General features: G+C 31.7%; 1 protein-coding gene across 5 annotated transcripts in view; it reads right to left on the reverse strand.

Moving 5' to 3' along the window:
* The window catches only part of Neto (Neuropilin and tolloid-like), a 137,643-nt gene that overhangs the window by 29,891 nt on the left and 92,251 nt on the right, over positions 1-15,501 (reverse strand). For all 5 annotated transcript variants that reach the window (XM_011062573.2, XM_011062575.2, XM_087409863.1 and 2 more), the window contains exon 5: positions 364-624. In XM_011062573.2, coding sequence (XP_011060875.2) covers positions 364-624 — 261 coding nt within the window. The remainder of the gene's footprint in view (positions 1-363; positions 625-15,501) is intronic.

A 15,501-nucleotide genomic window follows, 5' to 3' on the forward strand; every position in this document is an offset into this window, starting at 1 on the left:
CAGAGTAATAGTTTTAACAAAATTATGCAAGAGAGAAAGACACATTTACTATTCCATTCTCTTTTTCATTCTGTTCTATCTTTTTCTTAACTATTTCTTTCTCTCTCCCCCCTCTCTCTCTCTCTCTCTCTCTTTTTCTCTCTCAGGAATTGTTAAAATATAGCTGATCAATCAAAGATGACTTTCTTACGTCCAAACTTTTATTAGAAGATCTCTATTTATTTGCTTGGACTTGCTTTATTCGAAGATTTAGAAATTATTAACTTGTATGTAACAATTACATTTTAATCAAAATTAGTTTAGAAAGAGAGATTAAAACATTTATCAAGAAATATCGGAAGAGATTTTATGATTGAAACTTACGATAAGTCGGTCTCGGTATTGTGTTCCACACAGCTTTAAATCCCTTGCCTTCGATATTCTCATCGCTGTGGAATCGCAACCAGAGGTATCGCGTCTTCGACGTGATCTCGGGAGGAAAATTCGTGCCGCAGAAGTTGCCGAGGAGATTAGAGTAACCGTACTGACCGTCACGTACCTCGAGGAAATCGAAACGGCAATCCGGACTGTCCTCAAGCTTGAACTCATCTCGAAAGTCGAGCTTCAGTAGCATACCTTTGTCAGCTGAAACAAGAGAAGCCAGAGATGTACTGTTAGTGAATATACTGTAAAAAGAGACGCGAGAAGAGAAGAGGGAAAGAAATAAACTTGCCTCGTGAGATGATAATAGAGTGATAGAGAGACGCCAAACGTGAGACTAACAAATGTAAACTTTATACGTTCATCGGCATTGTAAAACGCTTCTTTTACATTTACATAAATTCTTCTTCTTTAAGTGCCACACGCTATCTCAGCGCGTAGGCGTATCCCTCATATATCTTTGCGCGTATACTGATCGTGCACAATGTATATGGGGACTACGTTTAAACGTCGATTCCGAATGGTAATTTTTGATAGGGAGATTTCCTGGGTAAGTATACTACTTGATAGTTTGCCATTGCCTTCCGAGAAGAGTTACGAGTGTCTAAAAATTTTTCGGTTCTGCTGGGGATCGAACCTGGGATCTCTAGAATATCAGATCAGTTGTCTGCTACACTATACTCACCCTCAAATTTACATAAATACTTGTTAATTTTATAAATAGGGGAGACCCGGGCAAAGTCGGCACTCGGGCTTAAATCATGAAAAGTAAATTGTATGAAGCCATTGATAGTGAGGACGTGATTTTATGCAGCTATGTTGGTAATTTTGATTAGGTTATTAGCAACATTGCAGTTTTTAAAGCGATAAATGTATTTATTTGAAAGTAATTTTTCTGGCACAAAGAAAATTTTCTTTTACACAAGAAAATTTTATTTTAACACTTTTACAATTTCAGGTACGTTCTAAATATGTATTAAATATGTGTGTTGAACACAAATTCGTTGTTGACTTTTACATTTTCGTGGATTCTTTACATGTGAGTAGAGAAGAAAGTAAAAATAACGCTCGCGGCAAAATTGGCATAAAGAAATGGAGGTTTTTGTTTTCTTTTTTTATTGCAAATCACTTTTTTTCGTTACAGCAGCATGGTCCGCATTTATCATCCTAGTCTCGTTGAATTCTGATAACAGTAACGATCTATGTTGTGCGTTTCGAAAATGTATGCTCGATACAAAATAACATAAAAAAAATGCATCACATGCAAACGAGTATACGAGTAGTTCATATATATTGCAAATATATTGTACACATATCCGATGTAGTTTTTATGTGTTTAAATTGCTTTTTCGATATAGAAAAAGATTGATACTTTTGCAATCACTTTTTCAAATTTAATTACACTTTTTTGCATTTCTTCAAAACAATAAGTAAATGTATTTTAGAAGTATCTTTATTTTTTAAGAGCAAAATAATGTATTTGTATTTCAATTTTAGCCTGAACATAAGGTGCAACACTGTGTGATTTTATCCCGGCAATTTTGCGATTTTACATTTGAAGATTGTGTCATTTTTCCTTTATACCGTAAAACAAAAAAATACGTATCAAAATTGCATCGAACAGTTTTGTAGCCAAGGAATCATTATCATTCATTTTAACGGTACTATTTATTTAACTAAAAATTTTTTTATTATAAATTATCAAAGAAAAATAATGCCAACTCTATGTGTATATATATATATATATATATATATATACACAATACACATACATAAAAGTACAACTTAGATTAATTAATTAAAACTATTTTTTTCCAAATTAAATTTTTTGCTTTGCTAACAATATATTACCATCAATATAATTATTGATTATTAGGATTAATTACTAAAATTAATGACAAAAAGTTTATCTCCTTTAATTTATTTATAGAAAGTAGCGATTTCTCTACCAACAAGACAATATTACATTATTGCCATAAAAAATCGCTACTTTCTATTATATTAAAAGGAGATCAATGGAAATGAATTTTTTTCATATATTTTTGTCATATATTAATCTTAATAATTATTTGATAGTAATAAATTGATGACAAAGTAAAAAAATTTAAATTGACAAGAAAAATAGTATTATTAATTTTCACGGGCTAATAAAAATAAATTTATACAATATTCAGAGTAATATAGCACTTTAACTTTAAAGTATTTAATGGACACAGTACAAAATTGCGCAGTGAAAACGAACAATTACTTCATTTTGCTGATTTAAAATGATAACAATTGTAATGATGAATATTTACTTTAACTACGATTTCGGTTAACCAATCACCGCGATCAATATTTAGATGCTGTGATATTTCGCAATTCAATGAGCCAATAATTATGCGTGCAATCTGATATATGAAAGCCCACGCGAACATATGCTCTGATATTATATTATCCTACATAATTTATAATATCATTATGCGTAATGATAGCATGTATATATATCGTTTTAATTATACCGGTTCTTATTTTGCTTCAGTTTGTTTTTTAAAAATAAATAGAACAGTATATGGAACATCTTTCTCTCTTAAAAACATTTCGCAGCATGAATGTCTTTTATGGTCAGACGGATTACGGTCGACAAATATTCCAATGTCGTTAGTCTCGGAAGTCAGTCTGGCTCAGAGCCAAATTGTTCGTCAGGAACTGTGACACGAAGTCACGTTGTTTTCTTGCTGGTCATCACGTTAGCGCTGTCGTAGTAGTGTTTACAAAGCATTTTTTTCGTGTAATATAATGCTTTGCGTCAAAAGGAACGCTAATAATACAATTTCCGGAACACGTGTCGTAGTAATAAATAAACAAAGTTTTTAGAGAAGAGAACATTAAATAATCTATCGCGATAAACAAGTATATCGTTAACTTTTAAAAATTAGTTCGCTTTATACGCAAATTATTATTTTTCATGCTTTATATATTCTATTTTTTCATTATTTATGAAACGAAAATAATAGTCTACAATATTGTCTATTATCACAAACATGTGCACCACGACAAAAAGACATTATTCTCGCGGAAAATCGCGGGTGCAAAACGTGTCGTCGTTATTTCCAGTAAATTCCTACCTACGCGATATGATCTATAATGAGACCGTAGGGATGCAAATACGGCTTCACTTTCCCTGCACGTACGAAACTTATCCGAGAATTATTCAGGCGAGACCGATCGTTAGGATACGCTCTATCTTCCGGCTCTAGTTAGATGTCCTGGTTTCCCGCTACACATCCGTGTGTTTGTCGGCACGATCGTGTGAGTCGTCAGTATATGGACCACCAGTTCATTTGACTATGCGCATTTAGACATCCACCCTGGGCAACCGCAGAACCATCCTATTATCCAAGTAACATGCCTTTATACGTGTCTACACGTTATTGAAACCATGATTATTGGACATTTATTGCGTCCAAGCAAATGTATGTGCAAAGATAACAAATTTTTTTACTTGATGTACAAACTTTATAAAAGTTAATTTAATGTTTGAACTTTAATTCTACTTATACGTCCAATTATTATTATTAGTATTCTTATTATGACAAATATTTATAAATGAAATCTTTTGCTATCAAATATTGTTTTGAATCATGAACTGATCAATCCGCTTTCTTTATAATTTAATTGCACCGCAAATAATGCATCAATATATGATCAAGAAAATATTTACTCTTAACTATAGAAATTGTTGATATATTTATTCTTGGATATAAATAGTTCTCAATGCGTTTTCAAATATAGTCCGTCTATTTTAAAGATCGCGTCAAGATCGCGACAAGAACGATGTATGCAAGTACAGAAAAACCTTTTAGATTTAAGTAAAATAATAACAATATGTTAAGTAAAAGTATTAGAATTCAAATAGTCCAAGCTAACTATTTACATTTAAAAAACGTTTATTCAAAATGTTTTTATGGTGTATAAAAATGTAAAATAGACATTATTAATATTAAATATACGCTATTAAACCGTTGAAATGTTTCGTATAAAAATAGTATTTTAAATCAATAAAAAAGAAACCGTCAAATAAACATTATAAAATGTCTTATAAACATTTTCATAACATTTATTAAACAGTTTAAAAAAATAGTTTAAAAATCATATCAAATTTTTATTTTTTAGTTTATATGTTTTAATTACATGATTTTAATTTATTAAACATATTTTGAACGTTTGCTTCGAAAAATATATAAAAGAGCTAGATTTTAATTCTGCTATAATGTTGAATCTATATTACATAAACGATTATGACAAATCCTGTTTTGATCCTCGTTAGATTATTTTCAATGTCAAATTAGCGAAAAGTACGGTATGTTACTTTATTTACAAAGATTGCTGTGTAATGTCGTTCGTAAATAAGATATTATAGAAACTTAGAATAAATAACTCTTTATAATTAAAAAAGTCTCATGATTTAATTTGTTCGAAAATTTATTCTAGAAATTCATTACGCAAATGTGTTTGTCTTTACCAAACAACTATTATTAGAATTGCAATATTTAAAGAATTTCCGGAAAAAATGATGCAGTGCCAATTCCATCAAATACGTCATCAATGGCAAAATAAATATGAATCATTACAATTTATGTGTGATTGAATAATTAAATTCAATCGCTTCAAAACGTATCCATTTCATATCTCTTTTTATTAAAAAAAATAAATATTTTTGTAAATAAAAATTATAGCTTTTTCTCTCTTTCTCTCTGTACAATAAGGAACAAAATATAAAAATTATTAAAGTGTGTATATTTGACGCTTCTTGTATATTAGCTTTAAGTAAAGCTTTAGAAAATATTAATAATATATTAGAACATAGTTCGTTAATGCATAAATAGAATTCGTTTGTTCTTTTTCATATACCATTGACGAACGCGTGATCACAGCATCAAACTTTTCTCATGAATGAAAATTTGGCCAGCTTCTTTGAAAAGCCCACGCATCGCATGACGATTCGCCAAGAACGCCACGTAGTAATAATAATTTCACTTTCTCGTGTAAAACTCGATTTTGAGGAGAAAAATCGCCACGTTGAGCTCGTGCTGAAAATATAGCGTCGATTACGGATGCCACAGAAATCGCCGCACGTCTTTGCAACCGGATGTTCTCGCTCACGCGCGCTGCATTCGAATGACGACTCGATAGGGCCTTCCTCTGGATTCCCTTTGGCAAAGACATGCACTCGAAACTAGCAAGAAGAGGAAAACGGAAAGATAGACGATCACTAGTGCTCCTAGAGTAAAAAGTCTTGACAAACTTTCTTCCAAGAATTTGTCCATTTTTGTAAAAAAATGTACTTTGACTGTAATGTCATTTATCGCGAAGAAAACTATACTATTACGTTTTCTTCGTGCAGTAGTTTGTTACAAAGATTGAATAGTGTATATTTGCCTTTTAATATATTAAGTAATTTAAAAAGTTGTAACAATACGATTTGTAAATACATTTTATTATAAATATATTTACAATTAAATTTTATTTATTTATTTACCGCCTATATAAAGATATAAATAACATTTTCCAGTTTTTCCAGCAACGTTAAGTGTTTCAGTTAAAAGAATAACAAAATATTCTAAATTTTTCATATTTCATAATTTGTATTTGATTAGATGCTATTTTTCGAAAAACAAGCATTATTACTCTTTAAAAGACTTCTTTATTATTATAAATTCTCATTATAAATTAATAATTCTCTTAAAGTAATCATCGTTTTTTGCTAGAAGATAATGGAAACAATTAAGCGATTAGAACACCGATGATAATAATATAGCGACGATACGCAGAGAGAAATCTTTTACAATGTAGTGTCCAATAGCTCATCTCTTATGATTGCTGTTATATATTTCCGTCGTCAGGCTGGGATATCGTTACCTCGAGCTAAACCGTAACCCACTGAATTTCATTTCGCTTGATAATATCTGGTCCGAACTCGCTCGTCGGTACAGTGCAAGTCTCATATCGCGAAGTCATCATTCTAGTGACTCGAGCGTTTCTGCGAAAACGGAACAATTTCTGTCACAGAGGAAGTTCCTCAGTCCCACCGGTGAAATCCTGACGGTACAGCCGCAACATACATATCCGCTTCACGCTGTCGCAGTTTGCTGTAGCGTATCTGCACCGAGTGTTTCAATTTGTGTGTAAGTACATATCTTTGTGTTCATATAAGATCTCTAGCCGCAAGTCGTCTCCATCTCTGAATTATTCTACTTTACCATGACTGCATGGGTTTCTCACGATAATGAGCGGTACTTTCGCCTTTCTCTTTCTCTCTTTGGCGAAGCCATCGAATTTTCCGTGGCTTCTTAATGGGTAACCTCCGAAGGACGACCTCGCAATACGCCTCGCAATTAATACCAAGAAAATTGGATAGCGTCGAACCGGGAAAATATCGCAATGCGATTGCATTGGTTTCACGTACGTCGTTAAAGAAGCATGCGGTTGCGAAGAACATAATTTTTCCTGCAATTTGTGTAATTGGATGATATCGTTGGTACGATTTTACGTGAATGATATAAAAGTGCATGACAAAAATAGGGAATTGAGCAACAAGATGAAGATCATTATTAAGTTCAGGGAATAATTAAAGACTAATTTAAATCTATCAATTTAATACTTCCGACATTACAAACATTTTACTTTATCAAATTCAATTACTGTTTTAAATAAACAAATTAAAAAATTTCAGGATTTAATAACTTTATTTATAAAAAAGAATTGATCAAAGCATCGTACAGACAAATACAGACGTGTGATAGCTCTCTCTGTAAGGCACGCAATAAAGCAAATAAATAGTTTTACGTTTAAAATAAAATACGGCATCGTAAAAAAATAGAGAGTGGCTTCCTGCGAATGCTCCTTTTTTTTCTAGTGGCAGCCAGGGTACGTGGTCCTCGTAGTAACGATCGACGCCTCCCTTCGGGAGGCTATCGAATTTTCCATAGAGCTTCGCTGAATAAGGGTGAGTCTCGCATGGTTGCCGGAAGTTGCACAAGCTTAACCGCTCTGTTCCAGGAACTCCTGGAAAATAGTGCATCCCCATACCACGTTTCCTCGTCTGAACTGAATGTTTATTGCAGCATGAAGCTGTGTGAGATAATGCACACGGATTTTTCGTTAGGGGAGGGTTTAGAGGTGAGCAGCGAAAGGCGAGAGAAAAAAAGGAATGCTCGCTGCTGATGTGTTCAGCTTTTATGAAACAGAAGTAATATGTCATAGATTAATCTGATGTAATTTTCGTCAATGCTGTATTAATTGGAATAAAATCTTTGTCTAAATAATAATATCTAATAACAATATATCTAAGTATTTTAAAGACACTTATTCTTTCTATAATTTATTGTTGTCTTTAATTTAGAGTTTACTTTTTTAAAGGAACAATTTTATTAGATGAATATGTTTCGATATCTAAAACTTAATTTTAGATTAAGTTCAAAATTAAATGAAGCTATTTGAAGAGATTAGAAAAAACATGCCATGTCAATTTTTTAAATAACTTTTTACAAATCATGTAAAAAAATAATAAAGTTTTTTATTAAATATAAATTTTTTTTTACATGCTCTATTGTCATGTGTATTGATTTCTCAATATTGTGCAGTACATGGTCAATCTCTATTCACATGGAATTATAAACAAAAATGTTTGAATTATGTAAAAAAATCGAATGATGAAAAAATATCATAGATTTATCTTACAGTTTTACGAAACAAAGCTTTTTAATCTTTCACAAAATTCTAATGCTCCTCAAGATTTATAGGAAATATTGCGTTCTCTGTGTTACTTCATAATTTACAATACATAAAATATTCATATAGTTTATGCACAACTTGATTTAGTATTCTCAGTTAATCAATAACTTACAAACATTGTACTGCTTGAAAATAATTGCATATATAAATTAGACTAAACATTTTATACATAAAAATAAAGTTAAAAAAATAAATAAATTAATAATTCAAATTTTTTTGCCTACTTTTTTGCAGCCCTGCATAAGTGGTATTTAAAAAATTGTTCACACACACATACACACACACACACACACACACACACACACACACATCTAAATATATGTATATAATATAAAAATGTTAAAATATAAAAACAAGAAAACAAAATTTGAAAAACGTTATTAAAGTTAAATATACAAAACTTAAAAAAATTGGAGTGCTTTATGTGCTTCTAAAATAATTTTCTTTAAAAAGCTTCTCTTAAAAGTGCATTTCAGTTAATTGAGCAAGAGAAATAATAATTTACAGCCAGCAAGGTAGTAGCAATTTGTTTCTATTTATTTCTGAAAATGATTTTGTTGCAAGTGTTATTTTACGTGATGGATGTTCTTTTTTCTAACAAAATAAATTAAGTTTAACTTTTTCCATTATGATATTTTATGCTTTATACGCTGGTGTATGTAAAAGATATTACATTTTAATAAAATATACATATATTAATATCTAATAGTCAAGAAATGATTAAATACTTAATGAGATGAATTATTGCAAAATGCTGTATATATGTCCTTCTAAAAAAGTACTTCATGCAAACTGTCGAATATCACAATTAGCTTCGTCTGCGCCAAAATACCGATAAGTAAGTAGGCGTTACAGTGATAATTCTCAAGCTGCGTATTCATAATGCGGGATTTATTTATTTCGATGTTATTTCCGGTATTTCCTGGAAGACACACTTTATCTAGATAACGCGATTTGTTATCACAACCACCGATGATTCGAGCCATATCGAGGTTGAACACGGGCCAACGCGCAGTTGAACACTGTCCATCCACCGCGAACACACATACACATATGCACGACTGTTTGCCGAACCGTACATTCACATTCCTGCATGAGGTGATATCCGTTTTCGCAGTGATTCATAGAGGTCGAAGCGTGAGGCAACGCGTCAAGTTGATCGGTCAGCAAGTACAATGGCCAAACGGTACAGTAGCGTCCGGAGGGCTGGATGAGGAACGAGGGAATGATCGGTTTCCGAGAAGAAACTAACTAGCCTGCAGCTACGGCAAATCCTGTTCCCTCTGTTTGCCGACAATCCCCGATAGAAACGAACCAAGGTGAAACGCGTCTATCAGCACGATGGATTCGTAGTTGGGACAAACTTTAGTTTAATTGCTTTTTCCACTGAGATTATTCTAGATGGTTTCTCTTGTGCTTCTCCCACCCTTGTGCTACCGAAAGATCAAAAGTTTATTTAAGCTGTGGTGTGTACTCTTCTAATATTTTCACTGCTTGAATATATCGCAGATCCGTTTTGTCCGAGAAAAATTTGATGTATAATATCAAGCATGTCTGTTAGCGCAAAAGAATTTATACAAGTATGTACATATTTCATAAAATTTCATAAAATTTGATTTGAGATTTGATTTATCGGAATGTTTTATCCGTTAAACCATTATTTGCACGTAGGATTCCTTATGCTCGAAGACTTTTGACTTAACCGCAGATTAAATTTAGCTACCGTGAATTCTAGGAACTTCGTTTAAAGTTTAACTCCGCTTAATACCGGCTTTATCTATCTTAATCGCTATCTACATTTAAAGCCTCAATTTTAAACGCTTTACAGAGTTTTGTTGAGAAATGTGACTTGAAAAAGAAATTAAATAGTTTCGATAATATAATATTGCTAATAAAATAAATTAAACAACTAAAAGCTTTTTATTAATTATTAATATCATTTAAATAGGCTTACACAATAATAACAATTGAAATAATGATTGCATTTTGATTTTATTTTTCTTAATATTTTGTCTTTTCTCATTATTACAATAAAACATATACATTAAGTATAGTAATATTATATTATTTTCTTCAAAACTATGGCTGATTATTCTCAATGGTAAATTTAATTATTTTGAGTTTTTTAATATAATTTTTAAGTACTCGTTCAAGATGAAAAAGCTATAATCCATAGCTATAAAGTCTTCATTCAAAATAAAGGTACCTATATTTATAATGCATATTACAAAATTCGTCGCCTTAAAACACGTCTGCGAAAAATCGAATTAATCGTGCAGCAGTTTTATTAGACGATGATTTCGGCGGCGTTAATTAGTGGTCAGGGATAGATTCTACGGTCGGTCGTTAATGTCGCCTCGTGTTCAAGGACAAGCGCGCACCGCGTGACCGCAATTAATGGCCTCTGATGCACCGACACGATGGCACTCCCGGTCTTAGAGTATTTCGCTGTTCAACGAAACACGGAGACGGCAGGCAACCTCGCCTGGACCTGATTTACGCGCGATCGCATTAAACGGTTCTTTGATGGCCCCTTACCTCCTGAGTGGTTGATAACTTGATTTGCTGCCCCACTTTGGAACTCAGCCACGACTCTTACCCCCGTACCCAACCCTCCGACGTCATGGAAATGCTTCCTCTACTTCGAGCTTGGAGCGACAATTTTTTTCTCCTTGGTTATCGTTCTCTTTACCCCTTGCTCCGGTCCACCCCCGGATGAGTACCGGAATAACCGTATCAGCAACAGTGGAATGAGAAAAGATTGCATTATACAATATATAAAGGATTTGCTACCATTCTCCGAAACGGTGCATTCTATTAAAGCCAGAAACTTTGTATGAAACATTATATAGATAGTGGTCATTATACTTAAAGAGTTTGCTTACTCCTAAACTGTTAATGTTGTGTATGCTAATGTAAATACGAATTTAACAGCGGCTTAGTTGCAATTTTCTGCATGACATTAGACTACTAAATTATTTTTTCCGATATAAACGGCATAATTACGATATTTAGTTTAAAAAAAATAATACACTCATAGTATACATATTTTTGTATAAAATGTCAAAGCTAAATTATACCGCAAAAATATAAAGTATTACATTTTATACATTTTAAAATTGATATCTTATTCAAATTTAAAACACTCTTATTAAATTCATTCTTTAATAATTGCTTAGCAAAGGACACTTAAGGCTTCTATTCGTTTAGCACTATTTCAGATTGACGTCAGAAGCGAGAAAATAAGTAAAAAATTCTTGTGAAATATATAATATGGAAATATATTTTAATAAAACAGCACAGTAATAAAACAGAATTATAAAATATACTGAAACACTTCTTTTATTTTGTTAAATAATAATGATAATAATATCTGGGAATGAATTATACATAATAAAAAATAAGCTATGTGTTTTATAGTTATGATAAAATGTCGAATTAGTAATAATATTTAGAAATAAATATGTGTGGGATTTAATTTCTCCCCAAAACAAGAAGTTAGTTTTCGATATATTTTATAAGTTTGTTTTATCAATTACAAATGTCGTTTTATTGGAAAATATTTATTCAATAAAATTTATTTAAATATAATTGACAAAATTATTATTGTGTGCTTTCTCGCTTTTGACGTCACAATCTGAAATAGTAGTGCTGAGTAAACAAAAGTTATTATATATATGTTACTTTATAAACTTTGATTTCTAATGATTTCGTTAAATCAAAAAATTATTAACAAGAATATAACTTTTTTAAATCTATCAATTATAATTCCTCTCTCTCTCTCTCTCTCTCTTTCTCTCTCTCTCCGCTCCCTCCCTCTCTCTCTCTTTCTTTCTTATAAGTCTTCGATATATCTAAAATATCACAAAGTTTATAAGCAAATAACACGAATAACAGATGTGTGCTTTTTGTTAGACAGTTAATGAGAAACGATGTAAGTTTCCTCCACGAAACACGAGGAAACTTCTTGTTATGTTTCTTCGTCGGAAAAGTAGAAAAAGTGGCAGTCAGGTAGAAAAAGATGCTGTCGTCGGCACGGTTTAAATTGGACTCGCGAAAAGCGACGAATTGGAGGTTACAGGTAACAAGACTGGTGGAAAAGGAGAATAAGAATAATAGGAGAAGGACCAGCGGTTGTGAAGAAAAGCTCCCAGATGTATAACTGCGAACCAACAGGTTAACTTGGTGTCACGACCGAACTTTCCGATCGATCTTAACGAAGTGTCGCCTGTAACTTCAGTCGTTTACCGCTAACTTCCATGCAACTTCGACTGCAATTCGCAAAATGTACGAAGCTGGGGCTACGATAACGGTCTCTGTGAATATCAGAAAAACAAGAAACTGCGAGAATTGTCTCGATTGAGTAAAGTTTATTTATGTCAATCTCACGATTGTGTTTGCTATGTCAGAAATTGTCTTTCAATCCATGAAGATAAGCGAAAATCATAAACTGAAGATGAATGTGTGCTAGTTCTGGAAATGAAAGATTTTCAAAATAACCTAATGTGTGAGATTATAGAATAAATCTATTAAAAATAATCGACATTCTCTTTTTTCATATTTAAAAAATTTTTTGACCTAACAATAAATTGAAATGGAATAATGTAATAAAAGTAATGTAATAAAGTTGAAATGAAAGTAATAATGTAATAAAAATAAAAATATTATTTAATCTCTTTCATGCAAAGAGCCTTCCAACAATACTAAAAATTTCCATTATTGATATTTGTGAATGACTTTCAACGTATACGCGATAGAAACTGGAGCTATTTTCAAAAGCGGAATTGCTACCACTTATGGAAAAATACCTACCGCAATTTACACTTGTCTTTAATTCCCTGGAAGTGCGAACCTCATTCGTAGATTGGCGTCACAATGAATCCGTTTAAAACAATAGAACAGCTTTAGCATTCTCTCTCGGTAAGACCCAGACTCCATTATCGCCGATTGAAATTCGCAGCCAGTGTGCACCCAGAATAGGTACCGAGAGGGGGTGTAAGATATCGAGGGATTAATTGAAAGAGGGGGAGCAACGTGCACGATTGCTGGTCCTCTATCTCGTTACGACGTAATAACGAGAACAACCGAGTGCACTTCTTTAACAAACTCTGATATTTTTTCAGAAGAGCAGCATCGGGTTTTTTGCTGGTGTACGATTGTGGGAATCTTACAACCATAGAAGGTTGCTTGGATCTCGCTTCTATCCGGAAACCGCATCTTCATCCAGTTTTCAACCGGTCGTGATCTCATTAATATGCCCGATTTCGATATGCTAAGAGCGCTTTAGAATGACACTCTCCCACATTATCATTCTCGACGGAAGAACAATTAAAAATATACTAATATAATTTCTTCCGTTGTGGAATTCTAGAATTGCGTTCACTTTGACTCGTTTGCTCCTAAAGATGTAACATCTTAGTATAGAGAATTAAATTCAGGAGTAATCATTTGGGGAATAAACCATTCATTCTATAATGCAGGAGCTTACATATCTCTCTTTCAATCGTAAATTAATTCCAAATATAATTATCTAATCTTTTGCAAAAAGTTGCAAAAATTTCTCAAATTTGAAATTACAATTTTCTAAAGTCATAAAAACAATTAAAACTTTATTTAAGCAAAGTGTTCAATAATGATATATAAATGCAATATTTTTATACGTATAGAGATAATTATTTTTGTATCTAAAAGATAATTTAAAAATATTGTATTGAAAGTTATCAATTTTATATATATATTTACAAAATTTACTTCATGAAGATTTTCACGAATTCTACTTTTTAGAAAACAAGAAAGTTAATTAATATAACTCATTTCATAAAGAACGACAGGCACTTTTGAACATCGGACAATGTACTGGCTCACGCTCGTCGTAAATTGCTTAATAGAATCCCGTATACAAGTTCGTAATTAGGAAATGGGCTTGCTCTAGCGAGTAGACACTTCTGCTGTTGTAGGGTAGAACTAATGGAAGATCAATATTTACTCATGCCGTGTCATAAGATATTACATGAAAAGGACATCTCGAGAACGATATATAGAAATACGTAAGAACGTCGAAATATATCGCGATATTTCGTAGGAAGCGAGCTCGATATCTAGATACGAATTTCGACATGTTTATATATAGAATCGACACTCGTCTACTGGACTTTCAAATATATATGATTCAAATATAAACTAAAATATAAATATATAAGAATGTTTCAAGAAACATCGCTATACAGAAAATTCAATATTGTAACTTTGTTAAACTTATATACATATATACTTATCCAAACGATGCCTTAGAACGTTTTTAGGATGTAGGGAAATTTCTCTGAATGTTTTTAAAATTCTTAACATTATGGACTGTATAGGACATAATATAAGATAAATTATATAATTTATGATTTCTAGAATTTATAGTAACAAACAAATAGAATTAAATTCTCAGCATACAAAATATTTTGGCATTATTTTGTATACAATAAAGTATATTCTAAAAGTAATACGTAATTGCTTTATATCGTATTAATTATGCGAACAAAACTTACAAACTATTTATTAAATTATCAACAAACTCGAATTAATCAATAAATTTGTGAGGAAAGGGAAGTGCTTATTTCCCGAAGTATTTTCTATGTACTGCAATATGGATTCTCTTGCTGTGTCTAAAGTTGCGGTTTCAGGGAAAACTTTTGACAGTTACGGTAATCCTATCTTCGCTCTTTGCAAACTCGAAACAATGTTGTCTACAGATTCCAGTCATGCTTAATCCGTAAGTAATAACAGGCAATCAAATTACGAGGATAAGCAATTATCAAGTTCTTGATAATGATCCATTCGTTTCTTCTTCATATAATCGCTACCGTCTAATTTGAACCAACTGAATTTTTTTCATGGTTGTAAAAAAATTTATGTAACATAAAATATCAACAAATATTAGCCTCTAAATACAAATTAACAATTCATAGGGATTCAATAGGGATTCAGTAGTTTCAATAATTTTTACTTTTTGCAAAAGCATTAAAGGATTTATACTGACCGTAATCTTTTAACTTATGCCGTAATCTAGAAGACAATTGACAATCTAAGAATTGACAATCATATATAGTCAAGATTATTCCTTTCTCATTCGATTAAATCAACAAAATATCGATATAAGTATCAGTATGTAACTTCAAAATCACACCGGAGAGTGATTAAATCTATAGAGAGTTAAAAGGTAAATTCAACTATGAAGATTAAAAAAGTGGTAATTGTTGAATATATTACAAGATAAAAAGAATATATAAAATAAAATAAATTTAAAGGTAATCTTAA

This window comes from Acromyrmex echinatior, chromosome 9 (assembly GCF_024713525.1).
Source record: "Acromyrmex echinatior isolate Ae372 chromosome 9, ASM2471352v2, whole genome shotgun sequence".
In the NCBI taxonomy this organism is placed as follows: domain Eukaryota; kingdom Metazoa; phylum Arthropoda; class Insecta; order Hymenoptera; family Formicidae; genus Acromyrmex; species Acromyrmex echinatior.